The 25,243-nt window shown below is 41.7% G+C and overlaps 1 protein-coding gene across 3 annotated transcripts; it reads left to right on the plus strand.

Moving 5' to 3' along the window:
- Window positions 1-376: 376 nt before the first annotated feature.
- On the plus strand, window positions 377-14,613 carry pigh (phosphatidylinositol glycan anchor biosynthesis, class H). Of its 3 annotated transcripts, none has more exons than XM_073040326.1 (5): window positions 377-612; window positions 6,491-6,700; window positions 11,139-11,219; window positions 11,805-11,921; window positions 13,498-14,613. In XM_073040326.1, exons 1-4 carry the CDS (start codon window positions 439-441, stop codon window positions 11,886-11,888), a joined length of 549 nt encoding a protein of 182 aa, XP_072896427.1. In that variant the 5' UTR covers window positions 377-438; the 3' UTR covers window positions 11,889-11,921; window positions 13,498-14,613. The 3 variants fall into 3 exon arrangements, with proteins under 3 accessions (XP_072896427.1, XP_072896429.1, XP_072896426.1); XM_073040325.1 differs by having other exon boundaries at window positions 378-612; window positions 11,136-11,219; XM_073040328.1 differs by lacking the exon at window positions 11,139-11,219.
- Window positions 14,614-25,243: the final 10,630 nt, after the last annotated feature.

Here is a 25,243-nt window from a genome sequence, read left to right on the forward strand (position 1 = left end):
TAGCCTTTTCCTATAAACCCCAACCTCTAAGACCAAGTGGGGCGAATGCTACTTGCTGCAGACTCCCCTTCAGGCAAGACACCATCCTTAATTATCCACCACCGATCCCTCACCGTCAGTGTGTCAAAATCGTAGAATTCCCACCTTAAAAGTACACTGGGAGCATCTTCACCAACACTTTCTCAGAGGCAGTAAGAGTGCACCGCATGGGGCATGCTCAGAAAACTGAGCAAGTATCAACACCCTTGCAGCACACACAAAATGCCGGAGGGACTCAACATCTTGTATAAAAATGAATAAACCGGCAGGTGATAAAGGAGAAGTCTGTCCCTTTGAAAAGATGCCACGACAGGTGACGGTTGTGACCACGTGACCCTACCCTGAGCCACGCGACAACTTGACGTCACGCGGCAACCGGACTGCTGGTGGGCGAGAGGAATGGCGGCGCCATTCAAGAACATTAACGGCCGCGACATCGTCTTCAGTCAAGAGCATCACTCTCCGCTCTGCCGCGAATTTACTGTCATTTCCCCGAAGCTATCGCTGCGGTCTGTTCTCGGGTACACCGCCTTCATCTGGCTCATCGCCTATTCCCTCTTCTACTGCACGCAGGTGAGCGGAGAGAGGGGCGCGGCGATTGGCTGAACAGAGCGGAATCGGGTGATGTTGCGCTAGTCCGCTAATGTTTGGCCCGGGGCCGTGTCAGTCAGCGTCTTGCCCCGCCCACTAGACTATAAAATGGCTTCCGCAGATTCAGCTGCGAGCAGTTGTGATTTCCGGGTAGTTGGAGGTAAATCCCCTCACCTTTTCCAGCGGACATTAACAGCATTGATCAACGCGCATTCCCATTCTCTAATAAATCGATCTCTTGTACGATAATGATCAGAATCAGGTTTAATATCACCGGCGTATATCGTGAATTATGTTGTTTGCCGGCAACTGCTTGCATTGCAATATATTTAAACAACTATAAATTACAATATGAAATGTATTTAGATGGAGCAAAAAGAAGAAAAATTAGTAAGCCAGTGAGTATGTGTTCATTCATAAATCTGATAGTGGTGGGGAAGAAGTGCAATATGTAAAAAAGGTTATAAATTATAACAAAAATATTTTAAAAGATAAATAAATGGCACAAAAATAGTGAGGTCGTGTTCATGGGTTGTCTCATTGTCTGTTCAGAAACCTGATGGTGAAGGGAAAGAAGCTTTTCCTCAAAATATTGAGTGTGTGTCTTCAGGCTCCTGTACCACCTCCTTGATGTAGTAATGAGAAGAGGACATGGCCTGGGTGGTGGGGGTCCTTAACGATGGATGCTAGTTTCTGAGGCATTACCTTTTGGAGATGCCCTTGATGCTGGGGAGTTTGCAACTGTTGCAGCTTTTCCTGATTCTGTGCCAGAGGCCCCTCCATACCAGAAAGTGATGCAGCTGGTTAGATTGCTGTCCTTGATACATTTATGGAAATTTGCTAGCTTCTTTGGTGACATACCAAGTATCCTCAAATTCCTAATGAAGCACAGCCACTGTTGTGCCTTCTTTGTAATTGCATCAACATTTTGGGCCCAAGATAGATTTTCAAGGATGTTGACGCCCAAGAACTTGAAACCGCTCATCTTTTCCACTTATGATCCCTCAACTTCCCTTTCCTGAAGCCCACAACGAGTTCCTTGGTCTATTGATGTTGAGTGCAAGGTTGTTGTTGCAGTACCATTCACCCAGCTGTTCTGTCTCACTCCTGTACACCTCCTTGTCACCATCTGAAATTCTGCCAACAATAGTTGCGTCATTGGTAAATTCATAGATAGTTTGAGCTGCCCCTGTCCACAGGGTAGTTGTGTTTGTAGAGAGAGGGCTAAGCACGCTGCCTTGAGTTGCGCCAGTGTTGATTGTCAGCATGGAGAAGGTGTTATTTCTGATCTGCATTGACTGTGGTCCCCTGATGAGGAAGTCAAGGATTCAGTTGCAGAGGCCCAGGTTTTGCTGCTTAGTACTGAGGGTGTTGAACACTGAGCTGTAATCAATAAACAGAAGTCTGACGTAGGTATTGCTATTGTGTAGGTGATCCAAGACTGAGCGGCGAGCTATAATCTATTATTGTGATTGGCAAATTACAGTGGCACCAGGTTCTTGCATAGGCAGAAGTTGATTCTGGCCATGATCAACCTCTCAAAGCACTTCATCACAGCAGCTGTGAGTGCAATTGGGCGAGAGCCATTGAGGCAGCTCAACTTGATAGTCTTGGGCACTGGTGTGATTATATTATTCAGCGATCTCACTCAGGGTACAGTTTGTAATCTTCATTAGTTCCTCTAAACCAGATGTGCTATTGACTTCACAATTATGAACTCTTGGCCACTCAGTTGACTTGATAGTGACATTGCCCCTCATTGTCTGCCCACACCCCACTTCCTCTGTAACCGTAACATTATATTCTGCATTCTGTTACTGTTTTCCCTTTTGTTACTCTGAAGTACTGATATTGTGAGAAGATCTGTACAGATGGTTTTTTACTACATCTTGATACATGTGACAATAATATACCGGTACAGTAGATTCTGGTTCATCAGGACTAGTACATTTTGGCCCAAATAAGCAGATGCCCCAATTAGCCAAAGTTTCATGAAATTGTTAAAAAGATATAAAAAAAGACAAACTACCATTTACCTGAGTAACAAATTCGCTATTTAAATGAAACACAGAACAAATTAAAACACTCACCAATACCATTACAGTTCTATAAAACTGTGTATTAATTTGATGGAGGATTTCATCCAGTATACGCTGTCGTGTTCTTTTGGTTGACTGTAAATAAACAAAATTAGTGCAGACACCCAATAGACTGCCTTCATACAATACTTTCAGTGATTACGTCCACCACATATTGATTTCCACTGAATATTCAAGATGATTGTCTACACTTTGAAATTCTTTGTAGTTCCTAACTTGTTGAATTCGTGAAATTCTTTCATTTTCACTCCCAGCTATTTCTGACATCTTCAAACCTGAATACTTGAAGCTGCAGTGAGCAAAACAGTTCTGAATTGTCTTACTGCTTATTTCTTGCCAATTATCAGTGACAAGAATCACTGTTTTTTGAACATAAACACACACAACTGATGCTATTTAAAAACTGTTTGCTCTTAGTATAGCGTAGTATAGTGGTTGCCAACCAGTCAATTGTGATCGACCAGTCGATCTTTGAGACTTTCTCAGTAGATCCCGAAAAAGAAAATGAAAAGTGCGCGCCGTGCAGAAAAGACTGGAAGCAACCTCTTCCCCACAAACAGCTCTCCGCAGCGGGAGCACCGATACATCACCATTATCCTAATCGGTATCAACCTATCTTTATAATGCTCACATTACAACACTTCTCCCCTGTTAAATTCCAACATTCCCCAAATGTAAAAGAACTGGGAAACAAAATACAGTGATGTTGTTAGCTTGCGTACCCCTGAAACTTATACTAGTGTCTCAGTAACGGATTACCAATACAAAACACCTGAAAAACGTGGCAGATTCAACAGTCAGTCTAACAAAGGAAATTATCCATTCAAATATTCAGTCTGTCAGGAGGTTTGCAAGGGCGCTGTGTGATACCTGGGGCTGAATGCTTTCTGCTAGTTCCCTGAGCCAAATTTCAGGGAACTAGCAGAAAGTATTCAGCCCCAGGCATCACGCTGAGTGCAACAGTCAATTTTTATTCATTTATTTTTCATGTTAAAATAAAATTAAATAATGAAACATAGAATTAAAGGTGTTGTAATGTGAGCATTATAAAAATAAGTAATACCAATTAAGATAATGGTAACATAGCAGCACTCCCGCTATGGAAAGCCGCCCGCAAAGAGAGACTGCTTCCGGGGCTGCGGGGCTTGTCGTGGTTACTTGAAATGACCTGGAGACACAGACAATTCTTCAAGAAAATTAAACCTTTATTTGCAAACAAAGGCTGAGGCAATCAATGAACTTGTCACCGAAAGCCCCCCGAGCTCCGGTGTACAGCATCCTTTATAGTAATTTCTTATCTCAGTTACATTTCGGTTTTATCAGCATACCCAATCAATTTTTAGTTGCATATCATCTATACATTAACTAATCAATCGCTCTTGCCTAGCTCTCGGTGCGCCACCATTATGTTTCACCCGTTCGCATTGGGGCCTTATTCCTGGCCAAGGTTATGTTTTCCAGACAACCTCCCTCACATTACATTCCTGCTCGCAGCATCCTGTCCGCCTCCGTTATCTCGTACTAAACAAAGGCTGAGTGTAATACATGGGGTACATCTCAGCTAATAGTGCTGCTAGCCAAACAGGTGTTCTGTAAGTGCCATAATATGCAGCTAAGAGAGTAAGAGAGTACAAAGTATCTAGTGAAAACAACACATAGCAAAATGTGTCTAGTAAAATAATACATATTAATATTCAGTACCTAGAAGTGATTACATAGTATAGTAAATAGCTAATACATAGTGATTATATTTCAGGTATATATAATGATTATGTCAGGTATATTTCTCAATAGGCTCCACTTCCGGTCCCTTCTGCCCGGTGCGCATGCGTGTGTCTAATTTCAGTAGGTCGATCTTGCCTTTCACTAAAGCCGAGGTAGGGGATCTTGGGCTTAAAAAGATTGGCGACCAGCAGCGGAGTGTCTCATGGACACACAAGTGCACACAGCTGATGCTAGAAACTGTTCGGTAGTTGTCCCAATTAAGAGGCATAATGTCCCAAATAGACGCTTTAAGAGTTGTTCCAAGTAAGCTGCTGCCTTGATTAATCAATGGCCCAGTTAACTAGAATCCACTGTACTAGAGAAGTGATGGAATGATTAACAGTGGGCAGTAATTCCTGAGAGTAGAGAAAGTTGGGAAAGAGGGCACTACCTGGAGAATTGTGCTTTTCTGATAGAATAAGGAAAGGAAATGAAAGAAAAGCACAGTACTTCTGGTTTATCCTAGCAGAACAACACCCATCCCATTTCTACTTTCTTCAACGTAGCCCCATTCTCTTTACACATGTCTATCAATACCCCTTGGATTTATCTGCAACTTTCCTATACTGTATTACAGTAGCCAATAAATCTACCAACTTGTGATTGGAATATGGAGGCACCTGCTGAAAGCCTACATAGTCGCAGTGTGCCGGTGCTGTGCACAGACAGCACTGGCTGTGAGGATTGAGCCAAGGTCTTTGGGGCTGTAGCAGAGTACTGCATTTACTTTTTGTGAATTTGTAGTTGCTGAGTAATGTCCTGGTTTAGAGCAACCAATGAAGGGTTACAGATGGTACCATGTGACTGAGGTCACTGTGTAAGGCAGACCTGGGACTATCATTGAAAGGCTAGCTGGTGAGCACTAACCATGGGACACCAGATGATTTAGACAAGTGGAAAGGTAATGGTCTAGGAGATGGAATTAAATTGATAACATGGGAACACTTCTTGGTATAAAATGTTAAAATATATTCTCATGTCAAAACACAAACCAGATTGAGCACATCTTTTTAATCTCTAATTAGTTTTTTTGGTATTCCTTTACTGACTAAAACAGAAACAGGGAATATTGGAGTTGGAGGAGGTAATTCAGCCCTTCAAGCCTGCTCTGCCATTCAATATGATCTTCCATCAACAATGGTAGTGAATTCTACACATTCGGTATCCTCTGAGTGAAGAAATCCAGTTGCAAGTCACTTTAACTCTCCTTCACATTCCCTCACCAACCTGTCTACCCTCAGCTTTCTCCATTGCTACGAAGACGGCAAGCGCAAACTGGAATGACAAAGTTTAGTATTCCACCTTGGTAAATTACAACCCAATGGAATGAATGTTCAGTTTTCTAATTGCAGGTAACCCAGAGCCCATGTAGTTCCTCCAAGCATGCACCCATATGTCTCAGGATTCAGATTCATTTATTTTAACACACATACATGTACATTAGAACATAGAGTGAAATGTGTTGTTTGCGTTAACAACCAACAGAACCTAAGGATGTGCTTGGGACAGCCCACAAGTGTCTCCCCATACTCACGCATTCTGTGTTAAATCAGTCCGATGAACCTTTACTGCAATCCTCTTCCCCCCCACCCCTCCCATAGCCTGCTTATTCTTTCTTAGCAAGGAGACCAAAACTGTACACAACACTCTAACTGTGGTCTCAACAAAGTCGGTCAGAAGGCTGTGTCTGCGTTGTTCTCAATACTTCTTTTGCACTGTACACTTACTGGTGCATTGTAATTTTTTTTTTGTTTTTCATAATTTTAATAAGGACATCATTCAGGATGGCCCAGAATTCAAGCAAGATAAACATGTTAAATTCTTGCATGGAAATGACAGAATAGTAAGGTATAAACCCTTGCTTATGATGTGTGGGGTAGAAAATGGTACTGCTCAGACATAGGAATGTGGGCACACAGTGCTGGTTGGAGTAGAGTTTACAATGCATCTATCAGCATATTATAGAGACAAACTAGATGTGGAATTGATTTTTGCAGAACACTTCAGTGCTCTCAGCTGCAATTATCATCACTCTCCTTGGGATGATTCTACACCTTCATTTTTGTAAAGTCGATCAGGAATCCATGCTGATTATTGGATCGATTGGAGTCCAAATGAACACTTTGTATGCCTCAGGCAGAGAGCACGTGAACTTCATTGAGATGAAGAAAGTGAAGGATATTGTGATCAATGAAGGCTTTTATATGGTAAGTGAAGCAGAGACTGATTACGATTAATTTTCAGCAGCAAAGAAGCTATGAATACAGCAAATGAAAGTCAGATTTTAGAATTTGATGCTTGAGCAAATCCTTCATGAGGGATGTTACTATGGGTGTGGAGTTTTAACTGGATCTTTAATATTTTCCTAAGTCCATCTTTACAGATTGCAAATGTACAAAAATAAGAACAAAAAATCTGGCAGAACCAAAGTTCTCCTTTGGACTAAGGGCAATCCTACTACATTTTAGATGCAATAATTCAGGAAAAATTTAAATGGGATCAGTGTGGATTGATAAAAGAGAGATGTTCTGAATTTGTAAGGGATAGTAAACTATGTCATATTGTTGACCGAGTTTCGTTTTAACAATGTAATAGAGTGGAGTGCAGTTGTTCAAAGTTGGAAGTAAATATATTATCAAAGTGCATATACGTCTCCGTTTATAACAGATCCATTTTCTTGTAGGTATACTCAATAAATCCATAATAGATTAATAATCATAATAGAATCAATGAAAGACGGGATAAACTTGGGCATTCAACCAGTGTGCAAAAGACAAGAAACTGTAAACACAAAAATAAATAAATAATAATAGATGAGAAATAAATATTGAGAACATGAGATGAAGAGTCTTTAAAGGTGAACCCATTAGCTGTGGGAACATTTGAATGATGGGACAAGTGAAGTTGAGTGAAGTTATCCCCTTTGGTTCAAGAGCCAATGAGGAGTAATAACTGTTCCTGAGCCTGGTGGTGTGTGTCCTGATGCTCCAGCACCATCTTCCTGAGAGGGCATGTGGTGGGGGTTCCTGATGATGGATGTTGCTATCCTGCAACAACGCTCCATGGAGATGTGCTCAATGGTGGGAAGGCAATGTGATTGACTAGGCTGTATCCATTACTTTATGTAGAATTACTAAAATAAGACTTTTAAAAGTTAGAAATTAAGGTGGTGTTAAAATGTTCATTTCAAACTTAAAATATCATTAAAGGACCTGAGTTCTAGAAAGAGGTTGGGCAAGCTCGGACATTATTCCTTGCAATGTTAGAGACTGAGGGTTGACTTTATAAAGGTGTATAAAATCATGAGGGGTATAGTTACATAGAAGAAAAACATAGATAACCTACAGCACAGTACAGGCCATTCGGCCCACAAAGCTGTGCTGAACATGTCCTTACCTTAGAAAGTACCTAAGGTTACCCATAGCCCTTTATTTTTCTGAGCTCCATGTACCTGTCCAGGAGTCTCTTAAAGACCCTGTCGTAAACACTTCCACCGCCGCTGCCAGCAGCCCATTCCACACACTCACCACTCTCTGCGTAAAAAAACTTACCACTGATTTCTCCTCTATATCTGCTTCCAGGAACCTTAAAACTGTGCCCTATCGTGCTAGCCATTTCAGACCTGGGAAAAAGCATCTGAAGTTATGTGGATGCACACTGTTTTTCTCAGGGAAAGGGAATTAAGAATTAGGGGGCATAGGTTTAAGAGGGGAAAGGTTTAAATAGAACCTGAAGGGCAACTTCTTTATTCCAAGGTGGTGTGAGTATGGAATAAGCTACCAAAACATGTAGTTGAAGCAGGTACAATAACAACATTTAGAAGTGTTGTGTATAAGTACCTATGTAGATTGGAATGGTTCAGAGAGATGTGGACAAAACACAGGCAAATGGGACTATCTCCAGTGGGTACCTTGGTTGGAATGGACAAGTTGGACCGAAGAGCCCAGTTCCTGCTGTATTACTCTATGACTAAATCAACATTAGTAAGGGTTCTGAGGTGTGGAGATATAGTGTAGAAGGTGCAGATTGTACTGGGAGAATCAGAATCAGGTTTAATATCACTGGTATATGTGGTGAGAAATGTTGTTCTGCTGTAGCAATACAGTGCAATCCATAATAATGAAAAACTATAAATAGCAATTATATAGATAGGTAGAGAGAGATAGATTATAATTAATTGGAACACATTTGGACTGGTACATTTTGATGGCTGCCCTAATTAGCCAGTTTCATGGAAATAGTTAAAGGTATTTAAAAAAAAATTACTGTTTAACAGACTAACTAATTATGTATTTAAATGAAATATATGAACAATTCAAAACAAATTAGAACACTACCAGTACTACTACAGTACTATAAAACTGTATTAGTACCGAATAGCTATTGATGGAGGGATTCATCCAGTGTAATTTTGGTTGTGGTGCTATGTTCTTTTGACTGTAAATGAACAAATTCAGCACAGATATCTAGTGCAGACACTAGACTGCCTTTGTACAATGTTTTGAACGATTGCATCTTCCAAATCTTAAATTTATTTGTAACTTACAATATGATTGTCAATATCTTCAAATTCTTCATATTTCCTAACTTGTTGAAGTAGTGAAATTGTTCATTTTCTCTGTCGGCTGTTTCTGGTATCTCTGAGCAAAACGCTTCAGAATTGCTTATTTATCTGAACTGCTTATTTATCTCCAACTATCAGTGACAACAGTCACTGCTTTTTGAACACAAACACACGCAACTAACACTATTTTAAAAACTGATTGCTTTAAGCACGGTGTAGTATCTAATGCCTACACAAGTGCATGCAACTGACATTAGTTAAAAACTGTTTAGCAACAGCCTCCTGTCCCAATTAAGTGGGAGAGAATATGTAAATTAAATAAGTAGTGCAAAAAAAGGTAGTGAAATCTGTTGAGAGGTGGCAGGGAATGTTAGAAAGGAAACAGGGTGAAATGTAGGAGGTGTCACTTAGCTTTTTTGTTCAAAAACTCACAGACATAAAAGGGAAAGTTTTGCAGATCCAAGTCTTAGAACTTGATAGATTAATTAAAGAGTGGTACAAGAGAACAAGAAAAAATGCATAAGGTTGGAAAATAATAATTATTCTGGTGTGTAAAAAGCTAAAAAGGACTGCATGTATATCTGAGAAATTAATCAAGAGATATGGAGAAGAATAGAACTAATTGGACCACTCTTTCAAGGGGCTAGCACAGTTTTAATCAACTGAATAGCTTTCACCTGTACTTTCCCATTTCAAAATATGATTGCTGCTGAAAATCTGAATTAAAAACAAGCTGAAGAAGGATCTAGTGCTTTTCTGGCATGTATGACGAATAAACTCCTCTCGGGCTTTTAGCTTGTTATCAACAGACAAGCTGTTGACAGTTTGTAGCAGCATTTGTGGAAGGAAACTTGGATTATGTTTCAGTTCGTAACCTTTTGCAACAACTGGTTGTGAATAATTTTCCTGGCTGTGCTGTTTTCTGGACAGTAAGTAGAATGTTAGCTTTCTGAGTCTGAAACTGACATTTAGAAGCTCGTTCCAGTCATAGGTATGAAGTGGGAGGATCACAATTAAATAACGGACCCAGTTTTGGTGTAAATGTTGGAATTCCTCTTGTAAGGCTCAGATCGTTTTCATGTCAAGGACATTTTTGACTGAGTGAGGCATCAAAGGATCCCAGTTAAGCAAGTTAATTATAATCTGGATAACTATCCACGGGTGGTTGTACTATTTAGCAAGGAATACTGCTGAAACAGGTTAATGATAACCAGGGGATAGCTCTTTGGTGGTGGTTTTCATACTAGCAGAAAGAAAAATGGTTGTGGTTACTGGAAGCCTAGCAGAACCAGGTTTATCATTAGTAACTTATTTGATGTGAAATTTGTTGTTTTGTGACAGCAGACATAAAAATTATGATAAATTACAAAATAAGTAGTGGAAATAAAAAGTAGTATTCCTGGGGAGACCACGGAGGGAATTCCTGCATAATCATCTTTAGCTGCCTCACCACTGATTTCTCCACCGTAAGGTCAGAAACGTGTGATGGCATTTTCAGAGTTTGCTCGGTTCAAGTAACAATCTATCAAATATTGAAACAGTTTATGAGCAAGTGCACCAATGGACCACATCCAGACTTAAACTACTCGAGCTATGGCCACTTGCAACAAGATTGAATCCGTGCACCTTCACTATCATTAGTAGTGCTGAACCTCCCACTGTAAACCTGACTGGGAAGTGTGAGTTGGGATCAGTAATCAGAAACCCAACTGGTTCAGCCACATGGATACCTTGGTTTTAGAGCATATCAGAGGCAGAGTATTCTGTAGTGAGTGGTTCACCTCCTGATTTTCCAGATCCCCTCTGGCTCACAAAACAGCAGTACTCATCCCTTGCTGGGATGTGTGCAGTTTCATTAACACCATGAGAGTATCTTAACAAGGTAGACACAGTAATGCAGCGACTCGGTGTAGTGTTTCACCATGCTCAGGGATATGGGCAAAAATTGCTAACCATTCCAATGTTGTCCATATCTCAAGGATGAATTAAAATAAATCACATACTCCAGCATTTTGAGAAACATGGGAGGGGGGAAGTTAACAAGGGACCTATTGTATAAATTATTTTTCTTTTTGCAGCAGAACGTTATCTACTACTTGTGTATTCTACTGATTGACCCAGAGAACCCTAGAGGTGTGTCTGAAGTGGTGCCAGTGTTCCAGGTAAATTACAGGAAAGTCAAATGGTTGTGTGTAATTGATATTCACTTGCCCTCCTCTGAGGAGAAGTCATAAGTGTCACTTGCACAGCTATAGTACTGGGAATAGACTCAGGAGTAAGTTGGTCACACACCTCTGCCCTGATGATTTCTCCATCCTGGTGCACAAGCAGCACACTCAACTTAGCCGTGTCTGTTGTACTGCCCAAGTATTCAGCCGTAGACCTTCCAGATGCAACAGTCTATTCAATAATGAAAGGAAAAAGACATGTACAACATCCTTCTCTGTGCCATTGTATGTCTGACTTGCTAGTTCTCTGGGTCTCTTGTCTGTTCCACCTTGTTGGTGATTTTTTATTATTCCTACAGAAATAATTATTACTACAGAAAGCCATGGAGACCAAGTCCCTGAATATGTTTAAGAAAGAGATGGCTTTCTAGATTCAAGAAGCTTCAATGTGTATGGGGAGAAAGTAGGGATATGGTATTGAGACAAAGGATGAATGATAGAGCAGGTGTGAACAGTTGAATGGCCAACCAAAAAAAAAAAGCCATGATTCTTTAATGGATTCATCTTTTTTGTTTCAAGAGTGCAAAACCACGCCTAGATTGTCTGTCCCAAGTATACAGAAGCTGTCAACAAATCTTACAAAAGGCACAGGTTGATCAGTGAACTTGTCGCAGTTGAAGGACAATCTCTTTCAAGGTAATGTTCTTTTTAATATTTTTTTGGTTAGTGTTTTGTACAGAGTTGTGTGCAAACAATAAGGTAGACTAACTGGTGTATCTTGATCAAGTTCCTTACACTTACCTGTGTAGCCTTCGCTAATCTGCATGAAGTAACAATATGTGACCAGTTCAAGTAGCGCAGTCTGAGTTCACTAAAACATGGCACTGGCTGAACTCATAGGGCTTCATTTTAGAAGAAGAGAAGGCTAGAGGAGATAATGAATTTGACATAAAGGAAATGTCTTCTTGGCTGACTGCGGCTTGTTCTTACAAGCACGTTCCTTTCAGTACTATTGTCATCTCCCTTGGCCCAATCCCCCTCTTACCTTGACCTCTAACCTGGAGATTAGATGGGAGAAAAAAAATAGAACCTGATTTGAGCCCAAGGAAATAATGACCTGAACCCAATGGGCATGGGTGAATCCCCTCTAGCACAGGTCAGTTAGTTGGACTCTCTTCTGACCTGTTTTTCTTCCCAAGCATTGTTTCAGCCAAACACATGTCTACTCTCTCATCCCTTCCTGTGCAAGTTTTAAAAGACCATTTCTCACCAGATCCTCCACCTGTTGAACGTCCCTAACAATGTCCTGTACAGCCATTAGTTCTTGTCATATTTTCATGACTTCTCTGCTACTTCCCAAGTGTTGACCTCCTTGCTGGCCTCAAAGCTGCACTTTATAACACTAAACTCTTTCACCTTTACTCTTGCCTGCCACATCCCTGTATCTCCCCCATATTACTTGTGCTGCTCCTTGGAAAGGTCATGAACTTGTCTTCCACCTGTATGTTCACTAACCCTTTCTCTCTTTCACTAAAGCTATTGCTACTCTCTGCTGCTGAACTTCTAATTGCTGATTTAACCACTTCATTGAATCATCTTGGAAGCATCCACTCTACACCAATCACATGTGCATTTCATGAGTCTGAAGTGGCTTGCAGTGTCTCTACTGGGTTAACTCACTAAACAGGGATAAAGTACAAGAACTGCTCTCCTTTTTGCCATGCTTCACCTAAGTGTTTCACTTTGAACTTTGTATTTTGTGAGCGCTTACACAGCTTATTCTTTTTATTTATATGATCAAGGATTCTAAAAACCCAAGTTGATTGTTATAGATAGTTAATATTAAGTAACCAGTTCCAGTGGATCACCTAATTTTGCAACTGCCAAAACCAAGCAGCTGTTTAGCACTGACTAGCACTGTGAAAATACGAGTTAAGTCAGATCGTTAATTGCAAAACCTAATGATGTTATTGAAGCTGCTAAATTCGTCCATTTGCCAGAATCCAGAGTGTTATTGTGTAGAAGAGCACTTTGTGGAACTGGGCACAATGTATATCAATAGATACTAGTATTTCAATTGAGTGTAATGCCCAATAAAGTCAGTTAGTTGGCCATCCTTAGGGTCCAGTTTTGCTCACTGAACTCTGTCCCAGCCAGAGGACCATTAAAGAGGATATGGAAGAAAAATTGGTAATGGAGGATACAAATAAGTACAAGTGTGTGCTTGAGAAACTTCTCTGCCAGAGAATAATGTGGATTTTTTCTCTTTCAGGTAGAGATCCAGATCAGGGACGATACTTAAAAAATACCTTTTTAAAATATTTGCATCAAAGGACACTTGCAACCATTTAGCTGCAAAGCTTTGAAAACTTGCCACAGCTTGCAAGAGGTGGGCCCAACAGCTACAAAGCACCAAGCCACTATCCATTGGCACTACTGATGACCAGTGTTGATGGGATATATCTTGAAGAATGTTTTCTTCCTTACTTTGAGAATACCGCAAAACATTGGATGTAGAATTGGTGAGAGTGTTACAGACCAAAGGATTTTTTTCCCCCAAGTTGTAGTAATAAAGAAAAGCTTTCATTCGTGATCTAAGGATGTGCCAGAACACTTTGCAGCCAAAGAAGTGCTTCTGGAATGTATCCACTGTTGAATTTTACAGTGGATCTCACACAGTGATCTCCCACAAGGAGATGTGTAATGTTGGTTCTTCTGGTCCTTGTTGAAATACTAGCACATGATCAACTTAAGTGATTAAATAAGGTTTTAATGTTTCATCTGAAAGGCTGTGCATTTGGCACTGTAGCACCCCTTCCATACTGAAGCAGAGGTCAGCAAACACTGTGTGCTCCGAAGTAAAGCTGCTAAAGAATTTCTTTATGGAAACTTGTGCCTAATATTCCATCTTCTGATATCTAATTGTTTGGTTTGTATCAAACTATTGTTTTAATCATTTGTTTGGTAATGGAGGAGCGTCATTTTAAAACATTTTTTGGGTGGCAGTGGTGCAGTAGGTATGCGAGCCTGCATCACCAACCATCCTACTTCAATTCTCACCTCTGATGCTGTCTTCCTACAGCTGCATTGGTTTCTCTCGAGTACTCGTGTTTCCTCACACATTGCAAAGGTGGGTTAATTGGTCTCTATAAATTGCTCCTTATTCCTGGTGTGGCAGGAGGATCAGAGTTGATGGGAATTTGAGAGACAGTAGGTCACATGGAATATGATGAATGGAATCACTCTGAAAGACAACATAGACTGTGGGCTGTATGGTTTATATTGTAAAGAAATATGGAAAATGAATTTAAGGCTGATTCTGCATGTAATGGAATATTAGCTTGAGTGGGCCTTTGAGTGATGATTAAAGGCTAATTATGTTTAACAAGTTTGGCAGTGCTGCATGTTGTAATTAAAGAAATCACAGCAGTCAACTTGTACTGAGACCTTCAACAGAAACCGAGTACATCTTGCTGTTGATGATGTAGTGCCCACCAAACTAGCTTCCCTACTGGGCTTGAAGATACAACATTGGCAGTGACTACATAATTCTGTGTGCAAACAAGAAAGCAAAACCCCTTTTTATTCTCATCCAGTTCTCTGAAGCCAACATACTCCACAATTTCCAGACAGCAGTGAACTCAGCTTTACTCGTGAAGTGAAACTGAGAACCTGGCTCTCTTAAACAGCCTGTGTAAAACAGCCAGACTGGAGGTTAGAATAAACATTGAAAGTGTCTGTACTTTCTGATGGGAGTACTGAAATAGAGTTACAGTCGATGTCTAGATGAGTATGGAAGTGATAATATGTAAGTGCTGGGGTGAGCATGATATGGGAGAAGGTAATGAACAAGCAATGCTTCTGCACTGGATATCAGGAATTAGGGCAGCATTTTGGGCAGCTGATATCATTGGTGGCCATTCTAATGAGGGGTAATAGCGTGTGTGTGTGTGTGTGTGTGTGTGTGTGTGTGTGTGTGTGTGTGTGTGTGTGTGTGTGTGTGTGTGTGTGTGTGTGTGTGTGTGTGTGTGTGTGTGTGTGTGTGTGTGTGTGTGTGTGTGTGTGTAAAAATTGTCCTCAAAGGGAGCTCTCAACCTGACTCTCCCTCTTTCCCAGAGATGGTTACTCTATTCCAGTGTATGGTGCAGAATCTTTACATGGAATTGATTTTGGCTGTAAAACTGATGGTATAAGACAGTAATACATAATTTAAAAAAAGACCTACCTGGTTTAGCATCTATGATCCTAGTAGTTGTATGCTACAATAATGTCTAATTGCAGTAATTATCCTCTTAACAGCCATGAGATATGATGAAAACCCCAGTGGCAAGTCTTTGGGAACTATTTGCTTAACATAAGCATGTAATACTTATCCTGTGTCACATAGAAACATAGAAAACCTACAGCACAATACAAGGTTGTGCCAAACATGTACTCACTTTAGAAATTACCTAGGGTTACCCATAGCCCTCTATTTTTCTAAGCTCCATGTACCTATCCAGGAGTCTCTTAAAAGATCCTATGGTATCTGCTCCACCATCGTCGCTGGCAGCCCATTCCACGCACTCACCACTCTGCGTTTAAAAAAAAAACTTATCCCTGAAATCTCCTCTGTACCTACTTCCGAGCATCTTAAAACTAAGCCCTTTCACGTTAGTCATTTCAATCTGGGAAAAAGCCTTTGACTATCCACACAATCAATGCCATCATCTTATACACCTCTATCAGGTCACCTCTCATCCTCCGTCACTCCAAGGAGAAAAGGCCGAGTTCACTCAACCTATTCTCATAAGGCATGCTCCCCAATCCAGGCAACATCCTTGTAAATCTCCTCTGCACCCATTCTATAGTTTCCAGAATCTTCCTATAGTGAGGGGACCAGAACTGAGCACAGTACTCCAGGTGGGGTCTGACCAGGGTCCTATATATCTGCAACATTACCTCTTGGCTGCTAAACTCAATCCCATGGTTGATGAAGGCAAATGCACTGTATGCCTTCTTAACCACACAGTCAACCTTCGCAGTAGCTTTGAGTGTCCTATGGACTCAGGCCCCAAGATCCCTCTGATCCTCCACACTGCCAAGAGTCTTACCATTAATACTATATTCTGCCATCATATTTGGCCTACCAAAATGAACCACCTCACACTTATCTGGGTTGAACTCCATCTGCCGCTTCTCAGCCCAGTTTTGCATCCTATCAATGTCCCGCTGTAACCTCTGACAGCCCTCCACATTATCCACAACACCTCCAAACTTTGTGGCATCAGCAAATTTACTAACCCATCCCCCTACTTCCTCAGCCAGGTCATTTACAACAATCATGAAGAGAAAGAGTCCCAGAACAGATCCCTGAGGCACACCACTGGTCGCCGACGTCCATGCAGAATATGACCTGTCTATAACACTCTTTGCCTTATGTGGGCAAGCCAATTCTGGATCCACAAAGCAATGTCCTTGGATCCCATGTCTCCTTACTTTTTTAATAAGCCTTGCATGGGGCCTCGCTGAAATCCATATACCCTACATCTACTGCTCTACCTTCATCAATGTGTTTAGTCACATCCTCAAAAAATTCAATCAGGCTCGTAAGGCACAGCCTGCCTTTGACAAAGCCATTCTGAGTATTTCTAATCATATTTTGCCTCTCAGGATCTTCTCTATCAACTTACCAACCACTAAAGTCAGACTCACTGGTCTATAATTTCCTGGGCTGTCTCTACCCCCCTTTTGAATAAGGGAACAACATCTGCAACCCTCCCATCCACTGGAACCTCTCCTTCCCCATTGATGATGCAAAGATCATTGCCAGAGGCTCAGCAATCTCCTCCCTCACCTCCCACAGTAGCTTGGGGTACATCTTGCTTGGTCCCGGTGACTTATCCAACTTGATGCTTTCCAAAAGCTCCAGCACATCCTCTTTCTTAATGTCTATATGCTCAAGCTTTTCAGTCTGCTGTAAGTCATCCCTACAATCACCAAGATCCTTTTCCATAGTGAATACTGAAGCGAAGTATTCATTAAGTACCTCTGCTATCTCCTCCGGTTCCATACATACTTTTCCACTGTCACACTTGATTGGTCCAATTCTCTCATGTCTCATCCTCTTTCTCCTTACATAATTGTAGATTTCCCTGAGAACATCTGTTCCCAATTTATGCTTCTAAGTTCCTGCTTGATAGCTTCATATTTCCCCTTACTCCAATTAAATGCTTTCCTAACTTGTCTGTTCCTATCCCTCTCCAAAGATATGGTAAAGGAGATATATTGTGATCACTATCTCCAAAATGCTCTCCCACTGAGAGATCTGACACCTGACCAGGTTCATTTCCCAGTACTAGATCAAATACAGCCTCTCCTCTTATAGGTTTATCTACATATTGTGTCAGGAAACCTTCCTGAACTCACATAACAAACTCCACTCCATCTAAATCCCTTGCTGTAGGGATATGCCAATCAATATTTGGGAAATTAAAATCTTCCAGCATGACAACCCTGTTATTATTACATCTTTCTGTCTCCCTAGCTGATCCTCGATGACCTCGTTGCTATTGGGTGGTCTATAAAAACCACCCACTAGAGTTATTGACCCCTTCCTGTTTCTAACTTCCACCCCCAGAGCCTCAGTAGACAATCCCTCCATGACTTCCTACTTTTCTGCACCCGTGACATTTTCTCTGATCAGCAGTGCCGCGCCCCCACCTCTTTTGCCTCCCTCCCTGTCCTTCCTGAAACATCTAATGCCTGGCACTCTTAGTAACCATTCCTGCCCCTGAGCCATCCAAGTCTCTGTAATGGCTACCACATCATAGCTCCAAGTACTGATCCACACTCTAAGCTTCAGGAACAGCTTTTTCCCCTCTGCCATCCGATTCCTGAATGGACTTTGAAGCTTTGGACACTACCTCATTTAAAATAAAAATACAGTATTTCTGTTTTTGCACATTTTAAAATAATCTATTCAATATATGTAATTGATTTACTTGTTTATTTATTATTGTTTTATTATTATTTTTCTCTCTCTCTGCTAGATTATGTATTGCACTGATCTGCTGCTGCTAAATTAACAAAATTTGCGTTACATGCCGGTGATAATAAACCTGATTCTGATTCTGAAAAGCATTTAAAGAAATGGTAGGACTTCCCCAGATGAGTGAATATGGGTTGTACGTTGCTGATAATTATTGCTCCTTTATTTTGACACATGTAGAGGGAGAATAAATGGAGAAATGGGATTGATGAAAGTTCTCTGCAAGACTCACTGGGCTGAAAAGCCTATGTTGAAGGAAAATACGAATTTTAAGACAGACATAAACACACCCTTTCTCTCTCTCCCCACCCCATGCCCTCAGTATAGACAATTTATCCTCACACTTGCCTCAAGCCTCACAAGCCTAGGATAACAATAAGGTCATTCATTGTCCTCTATTTAATCTAAAACCATGAACAAGAGGATGGAGGGCAAGTAAGGGATGGGCTATTGTTTTGTGGTTCTGAGTGCAGCACCTCACCATGTTGGAGAAGAGAGTCGCCCTCCTGCACAGGGTGGTGCAGATGTTGTGTGCTCACTGACACCGAGTCAATGTGATCGTGCATCTGCTTTGTACATATTTATTACCATATGTATGTGCTGCTATGTCACTGTAAAGGTGGTGGTGGGGGAGGGTCCCTTACTTTGTGACCAGACAATATATCCCATTCAGAACTCCATATTGTTCAGGAGGAACATCCTCCTCCTGTTGGCCTACCGATTTTTCTGCTTCCAGATCATTTGAGTTTCCTGGTTATTGTCTCTTGGACAGGACAAATCAAACCTCCACACCAGTTGGGCATGTACCCTGTAGTGGTTTGTATCATTGCTCAGCTGTAGTAGCAGGAGTGCACAGTCAGAGGCCAACTCCGCTCGCAGACCCAGTAAAGATGGCTAGCAGCATGGACTTCTGGATGAAAGCGTGAGATCCTGGGAATCATAGCATTGACGACGTGAAGATTTTACGAAGCAGGAGCTGAGACGGAGTGAGAGGTGGGAAATTTTAAAAGAGTCTTGGGATTTTCTGTTCAGTTTCATGTAGCCAGACCCTAAGTTAGGTATATTTTCAAATTGTTAGTTGATATTTGATGGGTAATTAGCTAACTGGTAGCAGTCATACAGGCTGGCATTGGAGTACAGAGATGAGGCTTTGGTTCAAGAGTGAGTAAATTGCCCGAGTGTAGGGAGTAAGATCTCCTTAGAAAAAAAAATCTGCAGTAGGTAGGCATACGTAAGAACAAGTAAGGTTTTATTCTAATCATTGATTCAGCTTTAGTTCAGGAGGTTTCGGTGAATGGAAGCTATGGTGTGGTTTCCTTTTTATTTAGAGCGGTGGAATGGCAGTCAGGGCAGTGGTGTACTCTTGTGGGATGTAGGAAGTCAGGGGAACTGCGGTATCATTGAGGACTATACCTGAGAAAAGTGCATCCTGCTGCAGCTCCTTACAGACCGTGTGGGGAGCTGAAGCTGGATGAACCCGGGGTCAGATGTAGACAATAGACAGTAGGTGCAGGAGTAGGCCATTCGGCCCTTCTAGCCAGCACCGCCATCCACTGTGATCATGGCTGTTCATACACAATCAGTACCCCGTTCCTGCCCTCTCCCCATATACCTTGACCCCGCTATCTATAAGATAGACAAGAATTACAAGTTTCTAAGTAGTTACACCTAAATTTCAGGAGGTAGGTAGCTGAGTGACTAAGAGAAAGGGAATAGGCAGTCAGTGCATGGTATCCTACTGATGGTATCCCTCAATAACAAGTACATCACTTTGGATAGTGTTGTGGGTGAGATGACCTACCAGAGAAAATCTCTGGCATGGAGTCTGACTCTGTGTCTCTTCAGGGAAGAAGAGAGCAGTAGTGATAGGGCATTCATTAGTTGGGGAAACAGGCGATTCTGAGGATGAAAGGAAGTGCTCCAGGATGATATGCTGCCTCCCAGGTGCCAGGGTCAGAGCCCACAACATTCTTAAGGGGTTGGTTGAGCAGCAGAACTCATGATGCACATTGCTACCAATGACATAGATAGGATGAAGTCCTGAAGAGGGGATACAGGGAGCTAGGAAGGCTGCCAAGCAGCAGGACCTTAAGGGTAGCCATCTCTGGATTGCTGCCTATGCCACATACCAGGGAGGGTAAGAGTAAGAAGATTTGGCAGATGAATGCATGGCTGAGGAGTCAGTGCATTGGCAGCATTTCAGATTTGTGGATCATTTTGATCATTGGACAGAGTATCTGTTTCCCAGGGTTGAAATGTCTAATACCAGAAGGCATGCATTTAAGGTGAGAGGAGGTAGGTTCAATGGGGATGTGAGGGATAAGTTTTTTTTACTCAGAGTGGTGGATCCTGAAATGCACTGCCTGGTATGGTGGTAGAGACAAATGTATTAGAGGATTTTAAGAGACGTTTGGATAGGCACCTGGATGTAAGGAAGATGGAGGGATATGGACATTGCGTAGGTAGGAGGGATTAGTGTTTGGGTGTTTTTGATTTGCTTTTTAGCTGGTTTGGCCCAATATTGTGGGCCGAATGGCCTGTTCCTGTGCTGTACTGTTCTATGCACTAAGTCTTTGTACACCTTTCCTGTGGAATTCATGGGTTTTCTCCCAAGTGCTCAGTTAATTGGTAATTGTAAATTGTCCTGTGATTAGTTTAGTGTTAATTGGGGTTGAGTGATGTGGTTTGAAGGGCTGGAAGGGCCTATTCTACACTGTACCTCTACAAACAAAACAAATAAAAATAAATAAAATAAGCAGGCAGATTTTGGAAAGGGTGCAAAAATAACAGGATTGTTGTCATGGGTGACTTCAATTTCCCTAATGCAGATTGGCATCTCCTTAGTGCAAGAGGTTTAGATGGGGTCACAGAGGATTTTGTAGTAGATAATGAACCTGGACAGGTGACAGACCTCACCATGGGCAAGCATTTCAGAGATGGTGGCCACAACTCTCTCGACGTTAGCTATAGCTATGGACAAGGATAGGAACAGACCATATAGGAAAGTCTCGAGGGAGGATTAATTATGATGGTATTAAGCAGAAACTTGGGAGCATAAATTGGGAAAAGATGTTCTTGGGGAAATGCACATCAGAAATGTAGAGGTTGTTTAGGTTCTGGATAGGTTGTCCTGCTGTGACGGAAAGGATGATAGGGTGAAGGAACTATGGTTTACAAGAGTGGAACATTTAATCAAGAGCAATAAGGAAGCGTACTTAAGGTTTAGGAAGCAAACATCAGACAGGGTTGTTGAGAATTATAGGGTGGCCAGGAAAGAGATTATCAAGCGACTTAGGAGAGTGAGAAGGGGACATGAGAACGCCTTGGCAAGAAGAATTAAGGAAACCCCATTGGTGATCTACACAAGTGAAAAACAGGAGGATAACTAGAGTGATGGATGGATTGTTCAGGAAATGTGTCTGGAAGTGGAGGAAGCAGTGTAGGTTCTTAATTAATACTTTGCTTCAGTGATCACCAAGAAGAGGACCCTTGAGGATTGTGAAAAAGTTTTACCCTGGGATACATCTCCATTGTTCCAGGAAGGTAATAGATATAATCCTGGGAATTATAGATCAGTGGTGGGCAAACTATTGGAGAGGATTCTTGGGGACAGGGTTTACGAGCATTTGGAGAAGCATAGTCTTATTGAGGATAGTACACATGGTGTTGTGGAAGGTAGATTATGCCTCATCAGCCTACTTAAGTTTTTGAAGGGGTGACAAACCTAATTGAAATTAGAACAGTGGAAGTGGTGAATATGGATTGTAGTAAGGCATTTGACAATGCTTCCCATGATAAGCTTGTCCAGAAAGTCATGAGGCATGGGATCCTTGTGAATTTGGAATTGGCTTGCTCACAGAAGGCAGAAGGTGGAAGTAATGGAATGTATTCTATGTGGAGGTTGGTGACTAGTACTGTTCCACAGGGATTTGTTCTGGGACACCTGTTCTTTGTGATGTTTATAAATGACGTGGATGAGGAAGTGGAAGTGTGGGTCAGTAAATTTGCAGAGGACACAAAAGTTGATGGAGATGTGGAAGCATAGAAGGTTGTTGTAGGTTGCGAAGGGGTATTGATGGGATGCGGAGCTGTGCTGAGAAGTGGGAGATGGAGTTCAACCCAGGCAAATGTAAAGTGATTCACTTTGGAAGGTTGAGCTTGAAGGTAGAATACAGGGTTAACTGCAGGAATTTTAGCAGCATGGAGGAACAGGGTGACCAATCCATAAATCCCTTAAAATTGCCACATAAGTTGATAAGAGTGGTTAGGAAAGCATACGGTGTGTAGGCCTTCATCAATCGGGGACTGAGTTCAAGAGCTGCAAGGTAAAGCTGATAAGCAGGATCTCCAGGGTAGTAATCTTTTGCCTGTTGCCTCTGCCATGCTCCGGTGAGGGTAAGAATAGAATGATTTGGCAGATTAATGTGTGGCTGAAGACGGTGCAGGGGGCAGGGTTTCAGAATTCTGTATTATTGGGATCTCTTCTGGGGATGGTATAACCTGTACAAAAAGGCCGGGTTGCACCTAAACCCAAGGGGGACCAATATCCTTGCAGGCAGGTTTGCTGGAGCTGTTAGGGAGGGTTTAAATTGTGTAGTGAGACTGAAGGACAGGCCAATGATAGGGCAAAAATACAGTCAGTGGGATGAGTTATAGATGGGGAAAAATCAAAAAGGACAATAAATACAGGATTGAAGTTGTTACATTTGAATGCATGAATAAGGTAGGTGATCTTGTAGTGCAGTTAAAGATTGGCAGATATGATGTGGTAAAGGAACCCTTAGGAGGCAGTGATCATAATATGATCACATTCACCCTGCAGTTTGAGAAGGAGAAAGTAAAATTGGATGCATCAGTATTACAGTTAAGTAAGTGGAAATCCAGAGACATGAGAGAGGAGCTGGCCAAAGTTGATTGGAAGGGGACACTAGTAGGGATCATGGCAGAACAGTAATGGCTGGAGTATCTAGGAGCAATTCAGAAGGCACAGGATAGATACATCCCAAAGATAAAGTAGTATTCTAATAGGGGGATAAGGTAACTGTGGCTGAAAGTGGAAGTCAAAGACAGCATAGAATGAAAAGAGAGGCATACAATAGAGCAAAAATTAACTGGAAGTTAGATGATTGGGAAGCTTTTCAAAACCAACAAAAGGCAACTAAAAGCCATAAAGAGGGAAAAGATGAAATATTAAGGTAAGCTAGCCAATAATATAAAAGAGGATACAAAAAAGTATTTTATATATCTGAAAAGAGAGATGAGAGTGGGTATTGAACTGCTGGTAAATTGTCACTGGAGAGGTATTAATGGGGGGGGGGGGTGGGAACAAAGAAATGGCAGACAAACTTAAGTATTTTGTGTCAAGCAGAAGACACTAACAGAACGTCAGGAATGTAAGAGTTCAGGGGCAAAAGTGAGTGTTATTGCTATTACTCAGGAGAAGGTGCCCAGGAAGCTGAGAGCTCTAAAGGTCGATGTCACCTGGGTCAGATGGGCACAAAGTTTGGAGGTGTTGTGGATAGTGTGGAGGGCTGTCAGAGGTTACAATGGGACATTGATAGGATGCAAAACGTGGCAGATGGGGTTCATCCCAGATAAGTGTGAGGTGGTTCATTTTGGTAGGTCAAATATGATGGCAGAATATAGTATTAATGGTAAGACTCTTGGCAGTGTGGAGGATCAGCGGGATCTTCGGATCCGAGTCCATAGGACACTCAAAGCTGCTGCGCAGGTTGATTCTGTGATTAAGAAGGCATACGGTGCTTTTGCCTTCATCAATCGTGGGATTGAGTTTAGAAGCCGAGAGGTAATGTTACAGCTACATAGGACCCTGGTCAGACCCCACTTGGAGTACTGTGCTCAATTCTGGTCACCTACAGGAAGGACATGGAAACCATAGAAAGGGTGCAGAGATTATTTACAAAGATGTTGCCTGGATTGGGGAACATGCCTTATGAAAATAGGTTGAGTGAACTCGGCCTTTTCTCCTTGGAGTGATGGAGGATGAGAAGTGACCTCATAGAGGAGTGTAAGACGATGAGAGGCATTGATCATGTGGATAGTCAGAGGCTTTTCCCCAGGGCTGAAATGGCTAGCATGAGCAGGAGCAGGCACAGTTTTAAGGTGCTTGGAAGTAGGTACAGAGGAGATGTCAGGGGTAAGTTTTTTTACACAGAGAGTGGCGAGTGCGTGGAATGGGCTGCCAGCAACGGTGGTGGAGGTGGATATGACAGGGTCTTTTAAGCAACTCCTGGACAGGTACATGGAGCTCAGAAAAATAGAGGGCTATGAGTAACCCTAGGTAATTTCTAAGATGAGGACATGTTTGGCACAGCTTTGTGGGCTGAAGGGCCTGTATTGTGCAGTAGGTTTTCTATGTTTCTATGAAACCTATTGGATATTGAAAGACCGATCTAGAGTGGATGTGGAGAGGATGTTTTCTATAATGAGAGAGTCTAGGTCCAGAGGGTGGTGAATCTGTGGAATTCATTGCCAATGATAGCTGTGCAGGCCATGTGATTGTGTATATTTAAGGTGGGGGTTGATAGGTTCCTGATTAATCAGGGTGTCAAAGGTAGAAGAATGCAGTTGAGAGGGATAATAAGTCAGTTATGATGGAATGGCCTAAATTTGCTTGTATGTCTTATGGTGTCATCATAGTAAGGACATAGAACCTTTAGAAAGGGTACAGATGAGATTTTCCAGGATTTGAGAATGTGTCTTATGAGGAAAGATTGAACAAGCTGGGGCTTTTATCTTCAAAGTGACAGAGGATGAGAAGTAACTTGATAGAGATCTATAAGATGTTGAGAGGCATTGACAGAGTGGAACACTATGCCTTTTTTCCAGGATGGCAATAGCCAATACTAGTGGACATTTGTTTAAGGAGAGTGGGGAGATGGCAGAGAGTTTTCTTCTACACAGAGTGGTAGATGTCTGGAATACACTGGTGAGGTGTTAGTAGCAAAAAGTACAAGGAAATGGTTGG

The sequence above is a fragment of the Hemitrygon akajei genome, chromosome 3, assembly GCF_048418815.1.
Source record: "Hemitrygon akajei chromosome 3, sHemAka1.3, whole genome shotgun sequence".
Classification (NCBI taxonomy): domain Eukaryota; kingdom Metazoa; phylum Chordata; class Chondrichthyes; order Myliobatiformes; family Dasyatidae; genus Hemitrygon; species Hemitrygon akajei.